This window comes from Lynx rufus, unplaced genomic scaffold (assembly GCF_022079265.1).
Source record: "Lynx rufus isolate CCGP_SWC_20201006 ecotype Redwood Valley unplaced genomic scaffold, mLynRuf1.p SCAF_4, whole genome shotgun sequence".
In the NCBI taxonomy this organism is placed as follows: Eukaryota; Metazoa; Chordata; class Mammalia; order Carnivora; family Felidae; genus Lynx; species Lynx rufus.
In genome coordinates this window covers 82050181-82073209 of record NW_025814856.1, presented here as the reverse complement: position 1 = coordinate 82073209, position 23029 = coordinate 82050181, and the positions used below count along the sequence as shown (strand labels likewise).

The window sequence follows — 23029 nt, the reverse complement described above, 5'->3', positions numbered from 1 at the left end:
AGTCCAGAAATAAATCCACACTTATATGGTCAATTAATCTATCACAAAGGACAGAGGGGTATACAATGGGCAAAAGATAGTCTCTTCCACAAATGGTATTGGGAAACTGGCAGCTATACCCAAAGAATGAAACTGGACCACTTTCTTACACCATAGACAAAAATAAATTCAAAATGGATTAAAGACCTAAATGTGAGACCTGAAACTATAAAACTCCTAGAAGAAAACATAGGCATTAATTTCTTTGACATTGGCCAAGGAAGCATTTTTCTAGATATGTCTCCTCAGACAAGGGAAACAAAAACAAAATTAAACTATTGGAATATACTAAAATAAAAAGCTTTTTCCACAGTGAAGGAAACCATCAATAAAATGGCAAGGTTGGGGCGCCTGGGTGGCGCAGTCAGTTAAGCGTCCAACCTCAGCCAGGTCACGATCTTGCGGTCCGTGAGTTCGAGCCCCGTGTCGGGCTCTGGGCTGATGGCTCAGAGCCTGGAGCCTGTTTCCGATTCTGTGTCTCCCTCTCTCTCTGCCCCTCGCCCGTTCATGCTCTGTCTCTCTCTGTCCCAAAAATAAACGTTGAAAAAATAAATAAAAATAAATAAATAAATAAATAATAAAATGGCAAGGCAACCTATTCAATGGGAGAAGATATTTACAAATGGCATATCCAATAAGGGGTTAATATCCAAAGTATAAGAATTTATACAACTCAACATCAAAAACACAAATAATCTGATTTAAAAATGGACAGAGACATGAACAGACATTTCTCCAAAGAAGACATCCAGATAGCCAACAGACACATGAAAAGATGTTCAGCATCACTAATCAGAAGGGAAATGCAAATCAAAACCACAATAAGATATCACTTCACACATGTCAGAATGGCTAAAATAAAAAACACAAGAAACAACAAATCTTGGAACCCTCATGCACTGTTGGTAGGAATGCAAACTGGTACAGCCACTGTGGAAAACAGTACGGAGTTCCTTAAAAAATTAAAAATAGAATTACTGTATGATCTGGTAATTTCACTACTGGGTATTTACCCAAAGAAAATTAAAACACTAATTCAAAGGGATATATGCATCCCTCTGTTTATTTTAGCTTTATTTACAACAACCAAGATATGGGAAAAAACCCAGAGAAGAGGTAGTGTGTATATATATATATACATATATATATATATATATACATATATATACACATATGTATATACACATATGTATATACACAATGGAATATTACTCACACACACACATATATATATACACATATATATACACAATGGAATATTACTCAGCCATAAAGAAGAATGGATCTTGGCATTTGCAACAAATGGATAGACTTAGGGGGTATGATGCTAAGTGAAATAAGTTATAGAAATGCAAATATCATTATGATTTCACTCATGAGGAATTTAAGAAACAAAGCAAATGAACAAAGAAAAAAAAGACAACCAAAACAAAAAAAACAAGCTAATGACTGCCAGAGGAGAGATGAGTGGAGGGGTGGGTGAAACAAAGCAGGTTAAGAGCACATTTATTGTGATGAGCACTGAGTAATGTATAGAACCATTGAATCATCATATTATACACCTGAAACTAATATAACACTGTACACTAATTATACTTCAATAAGAAAACAACAAAATAATAAATATATTCTATATCAACAATAGCTAAACTATGAAAAGAGCTCAAGTGTCCATCAAGTGACAAATGGATAAAGAAAATGTGGTATATGAAATGAAAATGAAATGTTGCCATTTGCAACAATGTGGATGAAGTAGAGAGTATTATGCTAAGTGAAGTAAATCAGAGAAAGATAAACACCATATGATTTCACTCATGTGTGGCATTTAGGAAACAAACAGATAAACATATAAGAAGAGGGGAAAAAAAAGAAGAGAGAAGCAAAGCATAAGACACTTAAAAAAATTTTTTTAGTGTTTCTTATTTATATTTGAGAGAGAGAGAGAGAGAGAGAGCATGAGTGAGGGAGGGCCAGAGAGACAGAGTCAGAATCTGAAGCAGGCTCCAGGCTCCAAGTTGTCAGCACAGAGCCCAATGCAGGGCTCGAACTTACAAGCAGTTAGATCATGACCTGAGCTGAAGTTGGATGCTTAACCAACTGAGCCACTCAGGTGCCCCAAGAGACTCTTCATGATAGAAAACAAACAGGGTGGATGGAGGGAGGTGGGTGGGGGATAGGTTAAATGGGTGATGGGCATTGAGGAGGATACTTGTTAGGATGAGCACTGGGTGTTATATGCAAGTGACGAATCACTGAATTCTACTCCTGAAACCAATATTACACTACATGTTAACTAACTAGAACTTAAATAAAAACTTAGAAAAAAAATAATAAAGCAAATTAGGGGCAGGTCTCCCTGCCCTTTACTCATAATAAATAAATACATAAATAAGTAAATAAATGCTGGGTAAAATAAAATTGACTATTTTGTAAATAATTTTAAGTTTATTTTTGAGAGAAAGAGAGCACACACAAGTGGGGGAGGGGCAGAGAGAGAGACAGAGATAGAGAATCGAAGCAGGCTCCAGGCTCTTGAACCCACAAACCCTGAGATCATGACCTGAACTGAAGTCAAATGCTCAACTGACTGGGTGACTGAGCCACCCAGGCGCCCCTTTTTTAAAAATATTTTTTAAGATTATTTATATTTGAGAAAGAGAATATAATTGACTATTAAAGTAAAAATAATAAATTGCATTGTACGGTTTATAAATACCTAAGAATATAATGTATGGCAATACTAGCATGAAGCACAGGAGAAGGAAAACGAAAGCTTACTCTTAGGTTTTAACATTATACATAAAGTGGTAGAAAATTTTGTGAAGGTGTAATCTGTGATAAATTGAAAAGGCATATCGTAAACCCTAGAACAGCCACTGATAAAGTAAACAGAGAAACATTAGCAGTGAACAGCTTAGGAGTTCAAAGACAAAAAACAGCTGTATAAACTGTAAGAAAGAATGTGACGTAGCTTAGGAAAACAGCTAAGAATGACATATTAATATGGCACAAAAGGAAAAGTAATTAGGGCAAGAATGACAGACTTCGTTACAGAAAGCTCTAAAATTTTTCACATTGAAGGACTCTACAGACAAAATTGAAAGCAAACATCAAGCATGGAGGGGTGGAAATCTCTAATATATTCTAGGCAAAGGGTTGATATTACCAATATATAAAGGGCTATTACAAACCAGTAAAAAAAATTATAGGAATTCCAATTTAAAAACAAACCAGAGGCAATTTATAAAGAGGAAATTATGGGCAAAACTATCCTTATCCTAATTCTATGCTCGATATAAAATGCAAAAAAATTAATAATAATAATATAAAATAAAAAATGGGGTGCCTGTGTGGCTCAGTCAGTTAAGCGTCCAACTTCAGCTCAGGTCATGATCTTGCGGTTTGTGAGTTCGAGCCCTGCTTCGGGCTCTGTGCTGACAGCTCGGAGCCTGGAGCCTGCTTTGGATTCTGTGTCTCCTTCTTTCTCTGCCCCTCCCCCACTTGTGCTGTCTCTTTCTGTCTATCAAAAATAAATAAATGTAAAAAAAAATTTTTTTTAATTTTTATATAAAATGCAAGATTAGGTGTAGATACATAGATACCTGTTCCCAAATATAACTTAAGCTTGATTCTGTGCATTTAGAGGGATATATTTAATACATGGGATTTTATAATGTGAAGCTGCCATCAATCAGAATGAGGTGATATTTTACACTTCTTCTACCACTTATCAGGTAGCCTCACAAAGTAGAAGTTACTTTTCTGTCAAAATAGGAGAGAATATAACCAGTAGTTGGAATTATGGTTTATTCTTCAAAGATCAATGCAATGAATTGTAAGATGTAACTACATGATTCTTTTTACGAATTCACAATCTAAGGAAGAAAGATAGTATAAATATTTTAACTAACTGAAAGTTGCAATAAGCCAAGACCATTTACATCCCCGAATAGAGGAATAATGTTAAGATTAAAAGATTAGGGAGGGATTGGAGATTAAAAAGTGAGCACTGGAGTATCTAAAATCTGTTCCACCTTAAATGACAACATGTACTTGAAGGAGGAAGGAAAGAAAAACATTTCCTACAGCTTTACTTTCCCCACTTTTGACTGTTAGATTCATCTTATAGCCATCCAAAAGGATGGCCTCTAAAAAAATTAGCTTAGGGGCGCCTGGGTGGCGCAGTCGGTTGAGCGTCCGACTTCAGCCAGGTCACGATCTCGCGGTCGGTGAGTTCGAGCCCCGCGTCGGGCTCTGGGCTGATGGCTCAGAGCCTGGAGCCTGTTTCCGATTCTGTGTCTCCCTCTCTCTCTGCCCCTCCCCCGTTCATGCTCTGTCTCTCTCTGTCCCAAAAATAAATAAAAACGTTGAAAAAAAAATTAAAAAAAAAAATTAGCTTAACCCAAATGTAGTTGTAAAAAAACACGTATATCTTTGAAATAAAATCTCCATCATCCATATAAGGTTTATAAAACCACTCTTTAAATAAGCATTGTGAAAATGACTAGTTACGGTACATGAATTCATACAAACCTGTGAGACCGCTCTTTGGGGTAACAGTGAAATGTCACATTCAGGAATATTGCCTTCAAGAGAGACTTTAGACAGACTTGGTTCAGGAAAAATGGATTCTTCATTAGCAGCTACTTTGAGTTTTAGCTTGTTTCTCCATTTTAGCAATTGAAGTTCATGTTTTAATATCTGCCATGAAAATAATTGATAAATTCCATGGAATTGTTGTAAAGGTTAAATGAGATGATATATATCAAGCATAGTGTGGGGCACCTGGGTGGCTCAGTTGGTTAAGCTTCTGACTCAATTTCAGCTCAGGCCATGATTTCAAATGTTCATGGGATTGGGCCCATTCTCTCTCCCTCTTACCCTGCCCTTCCCTGGCTTGTATATGCGCATGTGCTCTCTCCTTCAAAATAAACTTTTTTAAAAAAAGCACAGTGCTCAATACCATGATAGCACCAATTAAGCACTATTTATTGTTACTGTCATTGTTATATAAACTGTCTTGTCAATAGCATGTTTAATATTCTCTGGACCACCAAAGCATTAGACATCATTTCCATTAGTTGTAAGACAACATTGGCACAGGCAACAACCTTGAAGATGTGGTCCAGCTCCTCCTTCAGATGAGGAAGCTGAAACCCTCAGAGTCGAGGTTCTGGTAACGATAGAACTGATATTTGGGGCATGGAAAGGAGGTGGTTAGCACAGAAATTAAAAAAAAGAAAGGAGAGACAGAAGAAAGCATCTGGGGACTTGCCTGATTTATTGTTACAAGAAGTCCCCATTTTAACTTTCAATACATTCCTTAAAACTGCATAATCAAGAAAAAGCCATAAGGGCAAACAAATATTACACACAATTTTGATTATTATTAGTTATGTATAATATATAATTATTACATATTATTATATAGTATATATTATATATAGTTATATAATCATTACATATTATGATATAGTATATCTTATATATAGTGTATATATATATATATATATATATATATATATATTATATATACCTGCCTCCCTCACTTCATCCTCCTAAGTGAGTGATTATTAGGCCAAGAAATCACATAGCTAGAAGCAAATATTTTCTCTAAACACTCAATTAACTATATAATATACATCTATATTAAGGATAATACTATATTATGTATAATATACATTATTATATGTATTAATTGTGTCAACTACTACATGCAAAACATTATACTCAATGTATGTGTATGATTAAGAGAACGATTTTGCCTCAAGGATGTTCAGATTTAGAGGGATGTGAAAGGAGCAGACTAGTCACGTACAGTTATTTATTGCACCATTGGACAATCACTGATCAGGCATGGGGGGAGCCAAGGTCAAAGTACTAGCTTAGTACACAGTGTTGAAAAACACTGAACAAGCAGATTAAAACAGTGGAACCTCAAGTATAACTGTTTAACTGGCAACATTGAAAATGAACTCCACAAAATTCTAGAGGACATCCTATAAGAACACCTGTTCAATACCAGCAGATAATAAACTTCCAGAGAGCAAGAATATGCTTTATGCATGTCAGTATCCTTTGCAGGCTCTAGCACTGTTTCAAGGATTATGTAAGCAATAAATCTTTTCATGCCCTCTCGGGACGTATGTAGTATCATCAGTCTCAACATCTGAACTAGTTAGCGGTGGGAGGCATTGATCCTGCCCTCCACCAGGCAATGACAAAACAGGGAGTTTAACTTCTTATTTTTCTCTTTCCTATTTATTCCAACTTTGTATTTCAAAGACTATTGATAAAATATTACCTACTGAATAAAATACCTAAAAAAATTTCAGCATTTTTCTGTCTGATCCTAATAGTTACTGTGCTTACTAAAACAGTATTAAATAGTAATTTACTAATAGCTTAAGCAAACTAGAGATATTTTCAGGTTTGGAGGAATTTCCTTGGATCCTCTATTTTAATTGTTTTAATTCCTGGGGGCACCTGGGTGGCTCATTCAGGTGGGCGTCTGACTTTGGCTCAGGTTATGATCTCACTTCCTGGGTTTGAACCCTGCGTCAGGCTCTGTACTGACAGCTCAGAGCCTGGAGCCTGCTTCAGATTCTGTGTCTCCCTCTCTCTCTGCCCCTCCTTCCTTCTTCATTCGCACTCTGTTTCTCTCTCTCTCAAAAATAAATAAATATTTTTAAAAATTAATTACTTTAATTGCTGGGGGGGGGAGGTGTCCCAGTTAAGAATGATCCTTTAATTTTAGCAATTTAGTAATTTTTAAAATTATTTGATATTAAAATTATAATTTATTACATTAAATGTTGAAAAAGAATAAATAACAATTTAATCTTACCTAGAAAAAAACTATTCAGTCTTTATCACAACAAATAGTTTCTCTTCCATTTTAGACATCTATACCCATCTAACCACTTGCTTGAGCAAAATTCTTAGTCTTTATCAATAACTTTAAACAAAATGTTGAAATGATTTTTCTCAGTGTTCATAGTTGAAACAACAGAATTTATTAGAAAATATTCTTGGTAGCTGAAGTGAAATTTAAATTATTAAATTACAAGAATAAAGACCCCACCAAAAGTATGTAATATTCAGGATTTTAGTACTTTCCACACATAGCATCATTATCTGAAGCCACATCGATGTAACACCAAAATTAAATTTCTAAAAATACTAAGTTTCCAAGATACCGTACCAGCTCATCTTCTCTCTTTTTATACTTAAGTCTTGCTTTATCCCTCCATTTAGTTAGGATAGCTGTCAGCTTGTAATAGTGCAACATCTTTTGTACCTGCGATAGTGTATCTAAAGAAAAGTTATTAGATTATTGTATATATTTAGAGATATTTCCCAAAAACCCAAAGTGTTTACAATATGAACCAATATGGCATCTGACAGTTTTTGTTTGATTTTAATTTCTTCTAAAATTAATTATTACGGATAGCAGATTTCTACTCCCGAGACTTTATTAACCTGTAAACATCACCTTTGCCCTTATAAAGATGTAATAGATGTGATAGCGCATCTTTATAAAACCAGAATTTCCAAACTTATTCATAGAAGTAGAATCATGTGATAGTATTCTAATCTAATTTAAATGCATTATGATTAAAGAATTTGCTCCATTTTATGTTTTCACCAAGGGTCCAAAGCTCAAATACAGGGATGGGGCCAGGAAGAAGGATGACTAAGGCAGGCCCCCGGATACCACTGACAGAAGGCAGTGGCTTCCTCACTGCGACCAGTTGTTTCCTCCCAGAATTAGAAGTCCATCAGTCTTATGTCAAAACCCTCAGAGGGTTCACTGTGACTGAGAGACCAACAGGAATGGATCAAGAGGAAATAATTCTCTAATTTGTAGCAACGATAAACCAATATTTGGTGAAGTGGCTAAAATCTGAACAAAAGGCTGGAGTCCCCAGGGGTGTCTGGGTGACTCAGTCCCCTTTAAGCAACCTATTTCAGCTCAGGTCATGATCTCACAGTTCATGGGTTTGAGCCACACTTTGGGCTCTGTGCTGACAGCTCAGCCTGGAACCTGCTTTGGATTCTGTGTCTTCCTCTCTCTCTGCCCCTCCCCTTATCTGTCTCTCTCTGTCTCTCAAAAATAGATTAAAAAACATTAAAAAAATAAAAAATAAAAATAAAAGAAGGCTGGAGTCCTCTATCCCTGCTGCTAAGATCATGTACTTGCACTGCCTGCTCATCAAAGATTTAAGGAAAGGAAAATTCATTTTCTTTGTATCCTCATGTACCCATTTCAAATGAAATACCTGTCATGAATGGAAAACTCTCTACCAAGAAATAATCAATTTTGGTACCCAACTGTGATATACCAGGGGTCTATTAGTAAAAAAGCTGATAGGAGATCCCTATTTCACACAAATACATACAGAAGTTTCTTTTAAACATGACTGTTTTCTGTTACGATGAAACCCTTTGACACAAATCTCATTAAATATTTTAAATTAGGGGATTTACATTTCATGACAGCTCTCTAGACATAATAATAAATTCTCTAGTACAAACTGCTTAGCCATTAAGTGTGTTGATTCTTTGAATACCTGAATATAAAAACAAATCAATACTATGTAAGGATTTACCTGTAAGTTGTTTTTTTTGACCTTTTACATAAGAGTGCCAGAGATGAAATACATATTTTTGAAGTCTGAAATTATTATATTTCATTGCTCTTTCTATTTTCTCAGCCAGCTCATCATCTTCATTTGTAAGAGGTATTGCTATGTCTCTCCAAGAGCTAGAGGCAGAAAATATAGAAAAATAGTATTTTGATGTTATGGCAATACATTACTAAATAAATGGAGAGGGAGAAGGAGTAATACCACCTCCTTTAGCTCCTCAAAAACCACAGCATAGAAAGAAATTGTTCAATTATTGTTATTGTTTTATTTCTAGCTAGTCCTTGCATTTCCTTTGAGCTTGCAATTCCCTTTGCTACATTTCTAAAACCCAGAAAGATCTGGAATCCGGAAATTTTTCCATAACCTATTTAGGGGCAAAACTAGACCTGATCTAAAGTAATTTTGCATTAGAACCTCCCTAGAATTGACACATAATTGTTCATAGTTTTTTTTCATTTCATTTCATGTATATACATTTCATTTTATTACATACATATATAATATATACATAGTAGAAATACTAATATGTTTGAATACGTTTGGTGCCAGCATGCTGTCTCAGACACCACTGAAGATGTTATATAATACATACAATGTGCAGAAATCACCTTTGTAAAAAATTTTAAGGAAAGGAATATAAATTTCAAAACATATCTCCAAGGGTTTCAAATGAAGGGATTATAGACCTTACACTTTCAATTTTGAAGTTTTTATTTAAAAAAAAAAAAACAAAACACCACAGGGGCACCTGGGTGGCTCAGTCAGTTGAACGTCCAGCTTTGACTCAGGTCACGATCTCACGGTCTGTGAGTTCGAGCCCCACATCAGGCTCTGTTAGCTGTGCTAATAGCTCAGAGCCTGGAGCCTGCTTCAGATTCTGTCTCCATCTCTCTGCCCCTCCCCTGCTCATGCTCTCTCTCTCAAATATAAAATAAAACATTAAAACACACACACACACACACACAACAAAGTAATACCATGAAGGACATATTTTAACTAAGTAAAAGCCAAGTGAAAATAAATTAAATATATAATACAAAATGGTGGAGACATGATTAAATAGATAAAATCAGGACAACTGGCTAAAAATGAGTTGTTCTTCATATGGAGAGTATTAAAAAATAAAAACACAAAGAAATAGTATGTAAAAATCACGTTCTTACCAAAAGTGTGTCTTTACTAAATGTCCAGTATAAAAAGTACATGCTTTTATCATCAATTCTGGAGTCATCTAAAATAAATAAATAAATAAATGGAAGAATGAATGAAACAACAAACATTAGAAATGAATGGAATCCAAAGGCTAACTCCAGAAGCTACACAAGAAAATGAGAGCAATGGTTGCCTTGGGCATTTAGGAGACAGGAATGGACTGGAAGAACTATATACCATATACACTTTTTGGAATGTTATTATATTATCTATTTTTTTAAGTTAAAATTGCAGCTTAAAATTTTCCCATTATATTGTGTTTACTTTAAAGCATTTTAAGGGGTGCCTGGGTGGCTCAGTTGTTTAAGTTTCCAACTTCGGCTCAGGTCATGGTCTCACGGTTCATGAGTTCGAGCCCCGCATTGGGTTCTGTGCTGACAGCTCAGTGCCTGGAGCCTCCTTCAGATTCTGTCTCCCTCTCTCTCAGCCCCTCCCCCTCTCATGCTCTGTTTCTGTCTCAAAAATAAACATTTTTTAAAACATTAAAGCATTTTTGGGGCGCCTGGGTGGCTCAGTCGGTTGAGAGACAGACTTCGGCTCAGGTCATGATCTCATGGTTTGTGAGTTTGAGCCCCGCGTCGGGCTCTGTGCTGACAGCTCAGAGCCTGGAGCCTGTTTCAGATTCTGTGTCTCCCTCTCTCTCTGCCCTTCCCTCACTCATGCTCTGTCTCTCTCTGTCTCATAAATAAACATTAAAAAAATAATAATAAAATAAAACATTAAAGCATTTTTAAGTAAGTCTAAGGTATTATTATTGTCAGCTGTATTGATAATAGTATAGAGTTGTAGGTCACTATTAAACTGAATGATTTTGCCTTCTCTAGAATATAAAATGAAATTTTCTTTAAAAAAAAAAAAAGAAAGAAAAAATAAAAAGCTTACCAGAATGCCTCACCAAACAGGAATAGGAAAACCATATAAATTAAGATTTCGGAATATACTGAAAGAGGTGCAAATTTATTACTTGCAACTATTCACAATAACACACATTGACTGACATGTGTGTTGAACACCTATGTGAGGATTCCTGAAATTATCTGTACTTTGTGTATCTTCTTTAATGAGCAAAGATAATATTATATTAACACATTTGTTACATGTACATGGCTACTATGAAGTGCAAATTGGGTTATTTTTTTCTCATGTTATCGCCACCTTGTTTGTCATATAAATAAACATGTGGCCATGTCTGTTTGGTATAGAGATAAGCTTGGTTCAAATCTATACAAACTGCCCAGAATTCTTAATTCCACTTTTCAAAGACAAATGTTCTTCTCCTCAATCATGGATTTATTTTAGACATACAACAAAGGCCCCTTGCGCCCCTCTCCCCCCCCCCCATCCTGGCCAATATTCTGCCTGATGTTCAAAGACATTTGGAAACCCTCAGTTTGATGGAGATTATATGCAAATTTTGCTTGTGGTGAGGGGGAACATAAATCATTGGAATCATTCTTTACTAAATTCTGATTTTCATAAGGGAAAGGAATTCAGATGAGTAAAGTAAGAGTATTGGGGATATCACAGCAGGGTGGATAAAACCAGGAAAGGAATGAGGTGACAGAAGAAAAGACAAATTTCATCTACAATACAATCTTTCTGTTCTGCTGTTAACCCCTAAATTTACTAAGATTAAACTTTTCTTTAGAAGATATAACCTGGGAAGTAATATATAAATATCTACAATAAATGGCATTATTCATTAAAAAATGAGTATATTACATGATCGAATTATAATTCAGCCAGTAAGACTTGAACTTGAGTTTCCTTTTTTTTTTTTAAATTTTTTTAATGTTTTTATTTATTTTTGAGACAGAGAGAGAAAGAGCATGAGCAGGAGAGGGATAGAGAGAGAGGGAGACACAGAATCCAAAGCAGGCTCCAGGCTCTGAGCTGTCAGCACAGGGCCCAACGCGGGGCCAAACTGACGGACAGTGAGATCATGACCTGAGCCGAAGTCAGACGCCCAACCGACTGAGCCACCCAGGTGCCCCGGTTTTCCTTTCTAATGATCCACTCTTTAAACCAGCATAAAAGTGTTCTTTCTAGTTCTTTCTATTCTATTGTTGAAAGAAGTTGAAGTCCTCATTAGTTCATGACTTATTATGCTGGAAGAGTCTGTCATCCTCATATTCCTTTTTAAAGAGTTTCTTGCCCTGAATTCTTAATTTCACAGATACAGTTCTGACTAAAAACAAAACACACAAAAACACTAATAAAATGAAAATAGCTATGATTTTTCCTCATTGTAGGCATCCTCCTGTTTTCTCCACAGGGAAAATAGCTTTAAGAGATCGCTCTGAGGTACGGGCCTCAGCAAAGACTCAAGCCCAGTAATGCCCCATCCCCCACGCGGGGCTGGGCACGGCTTTACTCCACTGCGGCACCTCTGGCCTGTGCCCATATGTTTGGTCACATGATTCTGCTTCCACTGCTCAACGTTTTCACTGTTGCTTTAGCAACTTGCTTTCTACTTTCTGGGGGAGAGTGGGTTGAAATATTTTTATGTATTATTTATTTATTAATTATTATTGTTGTTGAAATATAGTTGACATACACTGTTATATTAGTTTCAGGTATATAACAAAGTGATTTAAAAATTCTGTACATTACTCAATGGCTACCACAACTAGTTTAGTAAACATCTGTCATCATACAATTTTTTTTTTAAATATTATTGACCAGATTCCCGATGCTATACTTTTCCTCTCCATGACTTATTGATTTTTTAACTAAAACTTTGTATCTCTTAATCCCCTCTGCCATTTCATGCATTTCCCACCCACCTTATCTCTGGTAACCATCAGTTTGTCCTCTGTATGTATGAGTCTGTTTCCGTTTTTTTGTTTGTTCATTTGTTTTTCAGAGTCTACATGTAAGTGAAATCATATGGCATCTGTCTTTCTCTGTCTAACTTATTTCACTTAACATCATACCATCTATGTTTTTGCAAATGGTAAGATTTCATTCTTTCTAATGGCTGGATAATATACCGTTGTATACCACCTTTTCTTTATCCATTTATCTATTGATGGACACTTGGGTTGCTCCCATATCTTGGCTATTGTAAAAAATGCTGCAGTAAACACAGGGGTACACATATCTTTTTCAATTTGTGTTTTCATTTTCTTCAAACAAATACCAAAAGTGGAATTAATAGGTTATATGGGGTTTCTATTTTTAATTTTTTGAGGAAACTTCATATTGTTTTCCATATTAGTTGTACCAGTTCACATTCTCACCAACAGTACACAAGGAATCCTTTTTCTTCACATCCTCACCAATACTTGTTATCTTTCTTTCTTTTTCTTTCTTTCTTTTCTTTTCTTTTCTTTTCTTTTCTTTTGTTGTGTCTTTCTTTCTTTCTTTCTTGCTTGCTTGCTTGCTTGCTTGCTTGCTTTCCTAGCTGGCCATTCTGATTGATGAGGTGATCTCATTGTGGTTTTGATTTGTATTTCCCTGATAATGAGTGATGTTGAGCATCTTTTCAAACGTCTGCTGGTCATCTATATGTCTTGTTAAGAAAAATGTCTATTCAGGTTCTCTGCCCATTTTAATTAGGTTATTTGTGGGGTTTTGGTGTTGAGTTATATAAGTTCTTTGTATATTTTAGATATTAAGCCCTTATCAGATATATCATTTGCAAATACCTTCTCCCATTCAGTAGTGGTCTTTTCATCTTGTTGTTAGTTCCCTTTGTTGTGCAAAACCTTTTTATTTTGGTATACTCCTAATAATTTATTTTTGCTTTTATTTTTCTTGCTTGAGGAGACATATCCATACATACGTTGCTAACGCTGATGTCTGAGAGATTATTGCCTAAGTTTTCTCTTAGGAGTTTTATGATTTGAAGTCTCACATTAAGGTTTTTAATCGATTTTGAGTTTATTTTTGTGAATGGTGTAGGAAAGTGGTTCAGTAGCATTCTTTTAGCTGTAAGTATTTGGTTTCCTAACACCATTTGTTGAAGAGACTGTCTTTTCCCCATTGTATATTCCTGCCTACTTTGTCATAGATTAATTGACAATGTAAGTGTGGGTTTATTTCTGGGATCTCTATCCTAGTCCCTTGATCTATGTGTCTATTTTTGTGCAAGTACCATACTATTTTGGTTATAATAGCTTTGTAGTATATCCTAAAATCTGAGATCGTGATACCTCTAGCTTTGTTCTTTCCCAAGATTGCTTTGGCTATCCAGGGTCTTTTGCAGCTCCATACAAATTTTAGTATTATTCTAGTTTTGTAAAAAATGCTATTTGTATTTTAACAGAGATTGCATTGAATCTGTAGATTGCTTTAGGTATTATGGATATTTTAACAACATTAAGTCTTCCAATCCATAAGCGTAGTATGTCCTTCCATGTATGTCATCTTTAATTTCTTTCATCAATGTCTTGTAGTTTTCAGAGTATAGGTCTTTCGCCTCCTTGGTTAAGTTTATTCCTAGGTAATGTATTCTTTTGATGCAATTGTAAGTGAAGTTGTGTTTTTTTTTTAATTTCTTTCTGCTACATTGTTATTAGTGTATAAAAATGCAACCAGTTTCTGTATATTGATTTTCTATGCTTCAACTTTGGTGTATTCATTTATTAGTCCTGATAGTTTTTTGGTGGAATGTTGGGGTTTTCTGTGTATAGTATCATGTCATCTGCAAACAATGACAATTTTACTCCTTCCTCACCAATCTGGATGCCTTTTATTTCTTCTTGTCTGATTGCCATGGCTAGGACTTCCAGTACTCTGTTGAATAAAAGTAGTGAAAGTGGACATCCTTGTCTTCTGCCTTGTCTTAGAGGAAAGGCCTTCAGTTTTCACCATTGAGTATGATGTTAGCTGTGGGTTTTTCATATATGGCCTTTATTATGTTGAGGTATGTTTCCAGTATACGCGCTTTGTTGAGAGTTTTATCATGCATAGGTGTGTATTTTGTCAAATACTTCTGCGTCTATTGAGATAATCATGTGGGTTTTAATCCTTCTTGTTAATGTGATGTATCATTTTGATTGATTTGCAAAGATTGCATCCCTGGAATAAATCCCACTTGATTGTGGTGATTGATCCCTTTGATGTAGTATTTGGTTTGCTAATATTCTGTTAAGGATTTTAGCATGTATGTTCACCAGGGATATTGGCCTGTAATTTTCTCTTTTTGTAGCATCTGTGTCTGGTTTTGGTATCAGGGTAATGCTGGACTCACAGAATGAATTTAAAGCATTCCTTCATTTTCTATTCTTTAGAATAGTTTAAGAAGGATAGGTATTAACTCTTCTTAAAATGTTTGGTAAAATTTGCCTGTAAAGCCATCTAGTCCTGGACTTTTGTTTGTTGGGAGATTTTTTGTTTTGTTTTGGTTTGGTTTTGGTTTTGGTTTTGGTTTTATATTACTGATTCAATTTTATTACTAGTAATTGGTCTGTTCAAAATTTCTATTTTTTTCCTGATTCAGTTTTGGAAGATTGTATGTTTCTAGGAATTTACTCATTTCTTCTAGGCTGTCCAATTTGTTGGCATATAATTTTTATAGTATTCCCTTATAATCTTTTGTATTTCTGTGTTTGTTGTTCTTTCTCTTCTTTCATTTCTAAAAAAAATATTTATTTACATCCTCTTTTTCTTGATAAGTCTGACTAAAGGTTTATCAATTTTGTTTATCATTTCAAAGAACCAGCTCTTGGCTTCACTGATCTTTCCTATTATTTTTTAGTCTCTGTCATTTATTTCCACTCTTTTTTCTTTTCTTTTTTTTTTTTTTTTTGAGAAAGAGAGAGAGCACACATGAGTAGGGGAGGGGGGTGGCAGAGGGAGAGAGAGAATCCTAAGCAGACTTCACACTCAGTGTAGAGCCCTGATGTGGGGCTCAATCCCATGACCCTGTGATCATAAGCTAAGCCAAAATCAAGAGTCAGATGCTCAACTGACCGAGCCATCCGGGCACACCTCATTCATTTCCACTCTAATCTTTATTATTTCCTTCTGTCTACTAACTTTGGTTTGTTTGTTTTATTATTTTTTTTTTAGTTCTTTTCGGTATAAGGTTAAATTATTTGAATTTTGTTTGTTTGTTTCTTGAGGTAGGCCTACATTATATAAACTTTTCTCTTAAACTACTTTTGCTGTGTCCCAAAGATTTTGCACCGTTGTTTCCATTTTTATTTGTTTCTGTCAATTTTTTTGATTTCCAGTTTGATTTCTTCTTTGCCTTGTTGGTTGTTTAGTAGTCTATTTAGCCTCCGTGTGTTTGTATTTTTTCCAGTTTTTTTTTCTTGTAATGGATTTCTAGTTTCATGCCATTGTGGTTGGAAAACATGCTTAATATCATTTCAGTCTTCTTAAACTTATTGACACTTGTCTTATGGCCCACCATGTTATCTATCCTAGAGAACATTCTGTGTATATTTGAAAAGAGTGCATATTCTGCTGGTTTGGGATGGAATGTTCTGTGTATATCTCTTAAGTTCATCTGGCCTAATGTATTGTTTAAAGCCACTGTTTCCTATTTCCTATCTGGATGCTCTGTTAATTGATAAAAATGGGGTGTTAAATTCCCCTATTGTTATTGTATTACTATCAGCCTCCTTTTATGTCTGTTAATATTTGCTTTATGTATTTAGGTGCTCCTATGTTGTGTGCATAGATATTTGCAATTGCATTCTCTTGTTGGATTGATCCCTTTATCATTATATGATACCCTTCTTTTTGATGTTGCAGGCTTTGTTTTAAAGTTCATTTTGTCTGTATAGATATTGCTATCCTGGCTTTTTTTTTTTCCACTTCCATTTGCATGGAATAGCTTTTTCCATCCCTTTACTTTTAGTGTATATGTATCTTTAGGTCTAAAGTGATTCTCTTGTTGGCAGCATATTGATGGGTCTTGTTTTGTTTTTTTGCTTTTTTTTTTATCCATTTTATCCATTTTTTATCAATCCATCCATACCCTACGTTTTTTTATTGGATCATTTAGTCCATTTACATTTAAAGTAATTAGTAGTAGATGTGTACTTATTGCCATTTTGTTCTTTGTTTTCTGGTTGTTTTTATAGTTATTCTTTATTCCTCTCTTGTCTTGCTCTCTTTCCTTGTGGCTCAATGGCTTTCTTTAGTGTTATGCTTGGATTCTTTTCTCTTTATTTCTTTTGCATCTACTACAGGTTTTTGGATTGTGGTCACCATGTGGTTCATATATAACATCCTATGTATATAGCAGTCTATGTAAAGTAGATGGACACTTAAGTTTGAACACATTTTAAAAGCACTAAATTTTTACTTGCCCTTCATGTTTTATGTATGTCATATTATAGTCTATATCTTTTTATTTTGTATATCCCCTAATTGTTGTAGATATAATTGATTTTACTACTTTTGTGTTTTAACCTCTATATTGGCTTTATAAGTGATTAATCTACTGTCTTTACTGTATGTTTGCCTTTACCAGTGAAATTTTTTCCCTTCCTAATTTTCTTAATTCTAGGTATGGTCTTTTCTTTCCAAGTAAAGCATTCCTTTTAACATTTTTTGTAAGCTGGTTTAGTGGTGATGAACTCCTTTAACTTTTGTTTGTCTGGGTACCTTATATCTCTCTTTTAATTAATGATAACATTAGTGTTCTTGATTGTAGCGTTTTTTTCCTTTCAGCATTTTTAATATATCATGCTATTCCCTTCTGGTTTGCAAAGTTTCTGCTGAAAAATCACCTGATAGCCTTGTGGGGCTTTTTTCTGGCATGTAACTGTTTGCTTTTTCTTGCTGCTTTAAGATTTTTTTTTTTTTTGGCCATTTTAATTCTTATGTGTCTTGGTGTGGGCTTCCTTGGGTTCATCTTATTTGGGGCTTTCTTTGCCTCCCAGACCTAGATGTCTGTTTCCTTCCCCAGGTTAGGTAAGTTTTCAGCTATGATTCAAATAAATTTTCTGCCCCCTTCTCTCTCTCTTCTTTTTCTTCTGAGATCCCTGTAATCCAAATGTAACTATATTTGATGATGTCACAGGTGTCCCTTAACCTATTCCCATTTTTCATTATTCTTTTCTCTTTTGCTATTTAGCTGATTGGGTTGCTGATCCATTCTTCTGCATCACCTAACCTGCTGTTGATTCCCTCTAGTGTATTTTTCATCTCAACTATTGCCTAATTCAGCTCTGACTGGCTAGTTTTTATATTTTCTATATCTGTTGAAGTTCTCATTGAGTTTATCCACTCCTCTCTCTAATGAGTATCCATGAGTATCTAATGATCATTACTTTGGTCTTTATTAAGTATATTGTCTACCTCCATTTTGTTTAGCTCTTTTTCTGTGGTTTTGTCTTATTCTTTTTTTTTAAGTTTATTTATTTTGAGAGACAGAGAGAGCAGAGGAGGAGCAGAGAGAGAGGGAGAGAGAAAATCTCAGGCAGGCTCCGTGCTGACAGCATGGAGCCCAATGTGGGGCTCAAACTCACGAACTGTGAGATCATGACCTGAGCCAAAACCAAGAGTCAGACACTTAACCGACTGAGCCACCCAGGCATCCCTGTCTTATTCTATCAATTAGGACTTATTCTTCTGTCCCCCCATTTTGTCTCTCTGTGTCTGTTTCTATGTATTAGGTAGGTCATCTATGGCTATTGGTCTTGAAAGTGATGACGTTGTGTAGATGGGGTCCTGTGGTGCATTGTAGTTCAGTCCCCCCTTGGTTACCAGAACCAAGTGCTCTAGGGTGACTGCTGTGTGGACTGCATGTGTCCTCCTATTGTGGCTGAGTCTTGATTGCTGTGGGCATGCTGGTCGGTGGGACTGGCCCTCAGCCTGGCTATCTGCAATTAGTTGCTGTGATAGCTGTGGGTGTACTGATGGGCAAGACTTGTTTCCTGTGCACAAACTGCAGATGGGGTCATGTGTGGGGTCATCTCCCCACCTCTGCAGGGCAGGAGTCACTTTGGAGAGGTGCTGGTTCTAGCCAGGGCTTCCTGCCAGGTGTGGTGGGACACCTGCCAAGGCAGGTGAGTTGGATGGGGCAGGGCTGAAAGAAATTCCAGGGCTGGCTGGTGAGTGTTAGGACTGACTCCCACAATCATGCAACTATCTAGGCTGAGGAAGGACAAGAAAAAGAGCTTTTTCTCCCAAAGAACTCTCCTGCAGATCTCTGCTCTTCCAACACATGACCTCAAATTAGTCAATAAATCTTCTTCATGTATACCCCAAGCACTTTTATTTTGTATTTTTTATTAGAAAGATTTTTTAAATGTTTATTTATTTATTTTAATTAATTTATTTTTTAATGTTTTATTTATTCTTGAGAGAGAGACAGAGCATGAACAAGGGAGGGGCAGGGAGAGAGTGGGACACAGAATCTGAAGCAGGCTCCAGGCTCTGAGCTGTCAGTACAGAGCCCGATGCAGGGCTTGAAGTCAGAGGCTTAACCGACTGAGACACCCAGGTGCTGCCCAGGCACTTTTCAAATTGCTGCTTCTGTGCTGTGTCTCCAGAGAGTCACTTAGTATCCTGACTCTTTAAGGGCAGAGGCTTGGCTTGCTATTGCCATCCAGCTTTCGAGAGTTAAGCCCTGGTGATTTTTTTTTAAGTTTATTTATTTTGAGAAAGAGAGAGAGAGCACGAGCTGTGGAAGGGCAGAGAGAGAAGGAGCGAGAGAATCCCAAGCAGGTTCCATGTTGTCAGCAAATAGCCTGATGCGGGACTCAAACTCATGAACTGTGAATCATAGCCTGAGTTGAAATCAAGAGTCAGACACTTAAGTGACTGAGCCACCTTGGCAGCCCAAGCCCTGCTGATTTTTCAAGCTCTCAGAGTGAAGTCCCACTGATTTTCAAAGCCAGATGCTATAAGGACTCATCTTCCCAATGTGGGTCCCCAGGGCCAGGGATGCCCTAGTGTGGAGTCTGATCCCATCACTCCTCTGTCCTTGTGGTGTCCCTCCCATTTGTAGTTAGTGACACCAGGGGTTTGGTTCCCAACCACATCTCTACCCCTCCTATCATTTTTTGCAGACTTCTCTCTGCAAATAGCTGTAGAAGATCTGTTCTGCCAGTCTTCAGGTCACTTTCAAAGTCAGTTGCAATTCATGAAACTGTTGACTCAGTGAGCTCAGGGTCCTGCTACTCCACCATCTTCCCCACTGCTTTCTACTCTGCATAGCTGTCATATCTTGGTTAGCTGCTAGTGACTAGAAAATAGTCTTTCTCTCACTTTTTTTTTAATTCCAGCTGATAGGATTGCACAGAGTAGGAGCTCAACAAATATTGGGGCGCCTGGGTGGCGCAGTCGGTTAAGCGTCCGACTTCAGCCAGGTCACGATCTCGTGGTCCGGGAGTTCGAGCCCCGCGTCAGGCTCTGGGCTGATGGCTCAGAGCCTGGAGCCTGTTTCCGATTCTGTGTCTCCCTCTCTCTCTGCCCCTCCCCCGTTCATGCTCTGTCTCTCTCTGTCCCAAAAATAAATAAACGTTGAAAAAAAAAATTAAAAAAAAAATATTATATGGACTAACCTACTTCCTTGGAAAACTGCCAATTCCCTGCCATCTGGCTTCTAAAAATGGAGAGTAAAGAATTCAAGCAATGACTGTGGGGAAGTTGCTGGAAAAAAGTAATTGACATTGGTATAGAGGGCCTCAGAGTGAGAGCTCTGTTTCCAGGCCCTCACAGACCACGTCCACCAATTTCCCACAAGGTCCTCTACACACAGACTTTCGAGTGATAACAGAAGAGAAGGAGGAGAGAAAAAAGGTGGACCGCCACACAATTTCTAAGAGTCCAGTTATAAGATTAGCTTTGAGTCTGGAAATAAAAGAAAAATTCTGCCATGAGAGATGGTTTTGAAAGTTAAAGGGTGGAATGTTAGAATCTCCTATGAAATTTTGTAAAATACTCATGCTCACTCCCCACCTCCATAGGAATTATTCCTATGATGAGTCACTATTACTACTGAGAATATGTCTTATCCCTCATGTTAAGGCTCTCTGTTTTAAACTGAGTTCCAATGAAATACAATATGATTCAATGAAAGTACATTCAACTTAACACACTAGTTTCAAGGAAACATTTTGTATAGCTTGGAAGAAAAATAAAAGAAGTAAAATAGAATGTTGATCTCTTTTTAAAAAGATACTGCATATAGCATAATACAACTCAAGTCTTAAAAATAGTTTTAAAAAGGGGCGCTTCGATGGTTCAGTCAGTTAAATGTCATACTTCAGCTCAGGTCATGATCTCGTGATTTGTGAGTTCAAGCCCCACATCAGGCTTATGCTGACAGCTAAGAACCTGGAGCCTGCTTTGGATTCTGTGTCTCCCTCTCTCTACCCCTCCCCTGCTTGCTCTCTCTCTCTCTCTCTCTCTCTCAAAAATAAATAAACATTTTAAAAAATGATAATGTTTTTTTATTTAAAAATTGTATTTAAAATTTTTTTAATTTTTTATTTAAAAAATTTTAAACAGTCTTAAAAATATTTTATGTAAAAAAATTCAAATGTACAGAGAATTAGAATAAATACCTACCACCCCCTAGTCTACATTTAACATTGTCAACATTTTGCCATACTTGCTTTTTCTCTTTGTAGTATATAAAGTATATAAACCAAAAATTTTAGTGTCTATTTCTAAAGTATAGTCACATTTTCTTCACAACCACAATTCCATTATCCCACCTTGGACAGTTAACAATAATTGCTTAATATCATCTAATACCCACTCCATATCCAAATCTCTGGAATTATTCCCTCAAACATCTTAGTTAGTTTGTTCAAACTAGGGTCTAACTAGGGTCTAAACTAGGGTCATGTGTTAGCACTGATGACTCGGTTTATATGAAACTCTTCATGAAACTTTACATGAAACTTTTTTCTTCATTCTCCTTTTACATATTTTTCAACATTTAATGACTATGAAGGGCAAATAAGGCATAGTCTCTGGCTAAATCTGATGAATTCAGTTTTCTGGGTATCTTTAATGTATTTTTACAAAGAAAGTTCTAGAAGTCAATTCAAATATTTTTGTTGTGAATTTGTTTTGATGGGAGTTTTCTTCTATCATCTAGAAGAATGATAGAAGTGGGGAGTGGGGACAGGGCGCTGCATAGCTCCTGTCACAGCCCCATGGACTGGTGGTCTGAGCTTTTTCAACGTTTATTTATTTTTGCGACAGAGAGAGACAGAGCATGAACGGGGGAGGGGCAGAGAGAGAGGGAGACACAGAATCGGAAACAGGCTCCAGGCTCTGAGCCATCTGCCCAGAGCCCGACGCGGGGCTCGAACTCACGGACCGCGAGATCGTGACCTGGCTGAAGTCGGACGCCTAACCGACTGCGCCACCCAGGCGCCCCTGGTGGTCTGAGCTTTAAGGAAGAAGAGACTGGAGGCAAAACCCAAACAAACTGCTCCTCTGAGGCACTTCTGTACAAGACAAAATGAGAGAAGGCATTTCCTCCACTTCCGTGTGGCACCCACAGCACAGTGGCATCCAATTTTGTGTAACTTTAAGTTTTGAAAATCTGAAATAATGTGATAAAAATATTACAAACATCTTACATGATGCCAAATTTTGAAATAATGCAATCCCTCCACTTAAAATTTTATCAAGAAGCATTTCATTCTAAAGCTAGTGGGAGCATGGAAGTTTTAAGTTCTTGGCACATGGTGGTACCATTTTGGCAGGTAAAACGCTTGTAGAATGAGTCTTAAAGTGCAAGCTTGACTTATTCGAGGTCTTTATAAAAGTATCTCTTTCAAACAGCGTGACCTCTAGATATGGTCTGAGTAGAGCAACAGAGAAAGGAGCACTGTTTTGGCATTTTAAGGATTTGTGGTGGAAAAAGACTAGAGCTCCACCTCAGTTAGACTTCAGAGCTCTCAGGTCAAGAGCACCCACACTACGGCTTCACCTTCAGGCAGCCCAACAGGCTTGAGACAGAGACCTTAAGAGGAATTCTTGAATTCACACGGGACAGCTTTGGGATTCCCAGATAGAACTGGTTGGAATTTTGAGGGAAACCAACCTCCTGCAATTGTGAGCTAGGGACTAGAGGCAGTGAAATTTGGAATATTACTATCAACATTGCTCTACTTGTACCCCAGGCTGGTGAGACCTGGAAAATTTTGTAATGAAAAAAAAAAAAAAAAAAAAGAAATACCATTACAAACCATGAA

The 23029-nt window shown here is 36.5% G+C and overlaps 1 protein-coding gene across 1 annotated transcript in view; it reads right to left on the bottom strand.

The window, feature by feature from the left end:
* Window positions 1-23029, bottom strand: part of FBXL13 (F-box and leucine rich repeat protein 13) — a 213495-nt gene that overhangs the window by 167753 nt on the left and 22713 nt on the right. Inside the window, exons 4-7 of the mRNA XM_047095227.1 lie at window positions 9854-9921; window positions 8652-8806; window positions 7244-7353; window positions 4573-4740 (exon numbers count right to left, since the gene is read on the bottom strand). Coding sequence (XP_046951183.1) covers window positions 4573-4740; window positions 7244-7353; window positions 8652-8806; window positions 9854-9921 — 501 coding nt within the window. The remainder of the gene's footprint in view (window positions 1-4572; window positions 4741-7243; window positions 7354-8651; window positions 8807-9853; window positions 9922-23029) is intronic.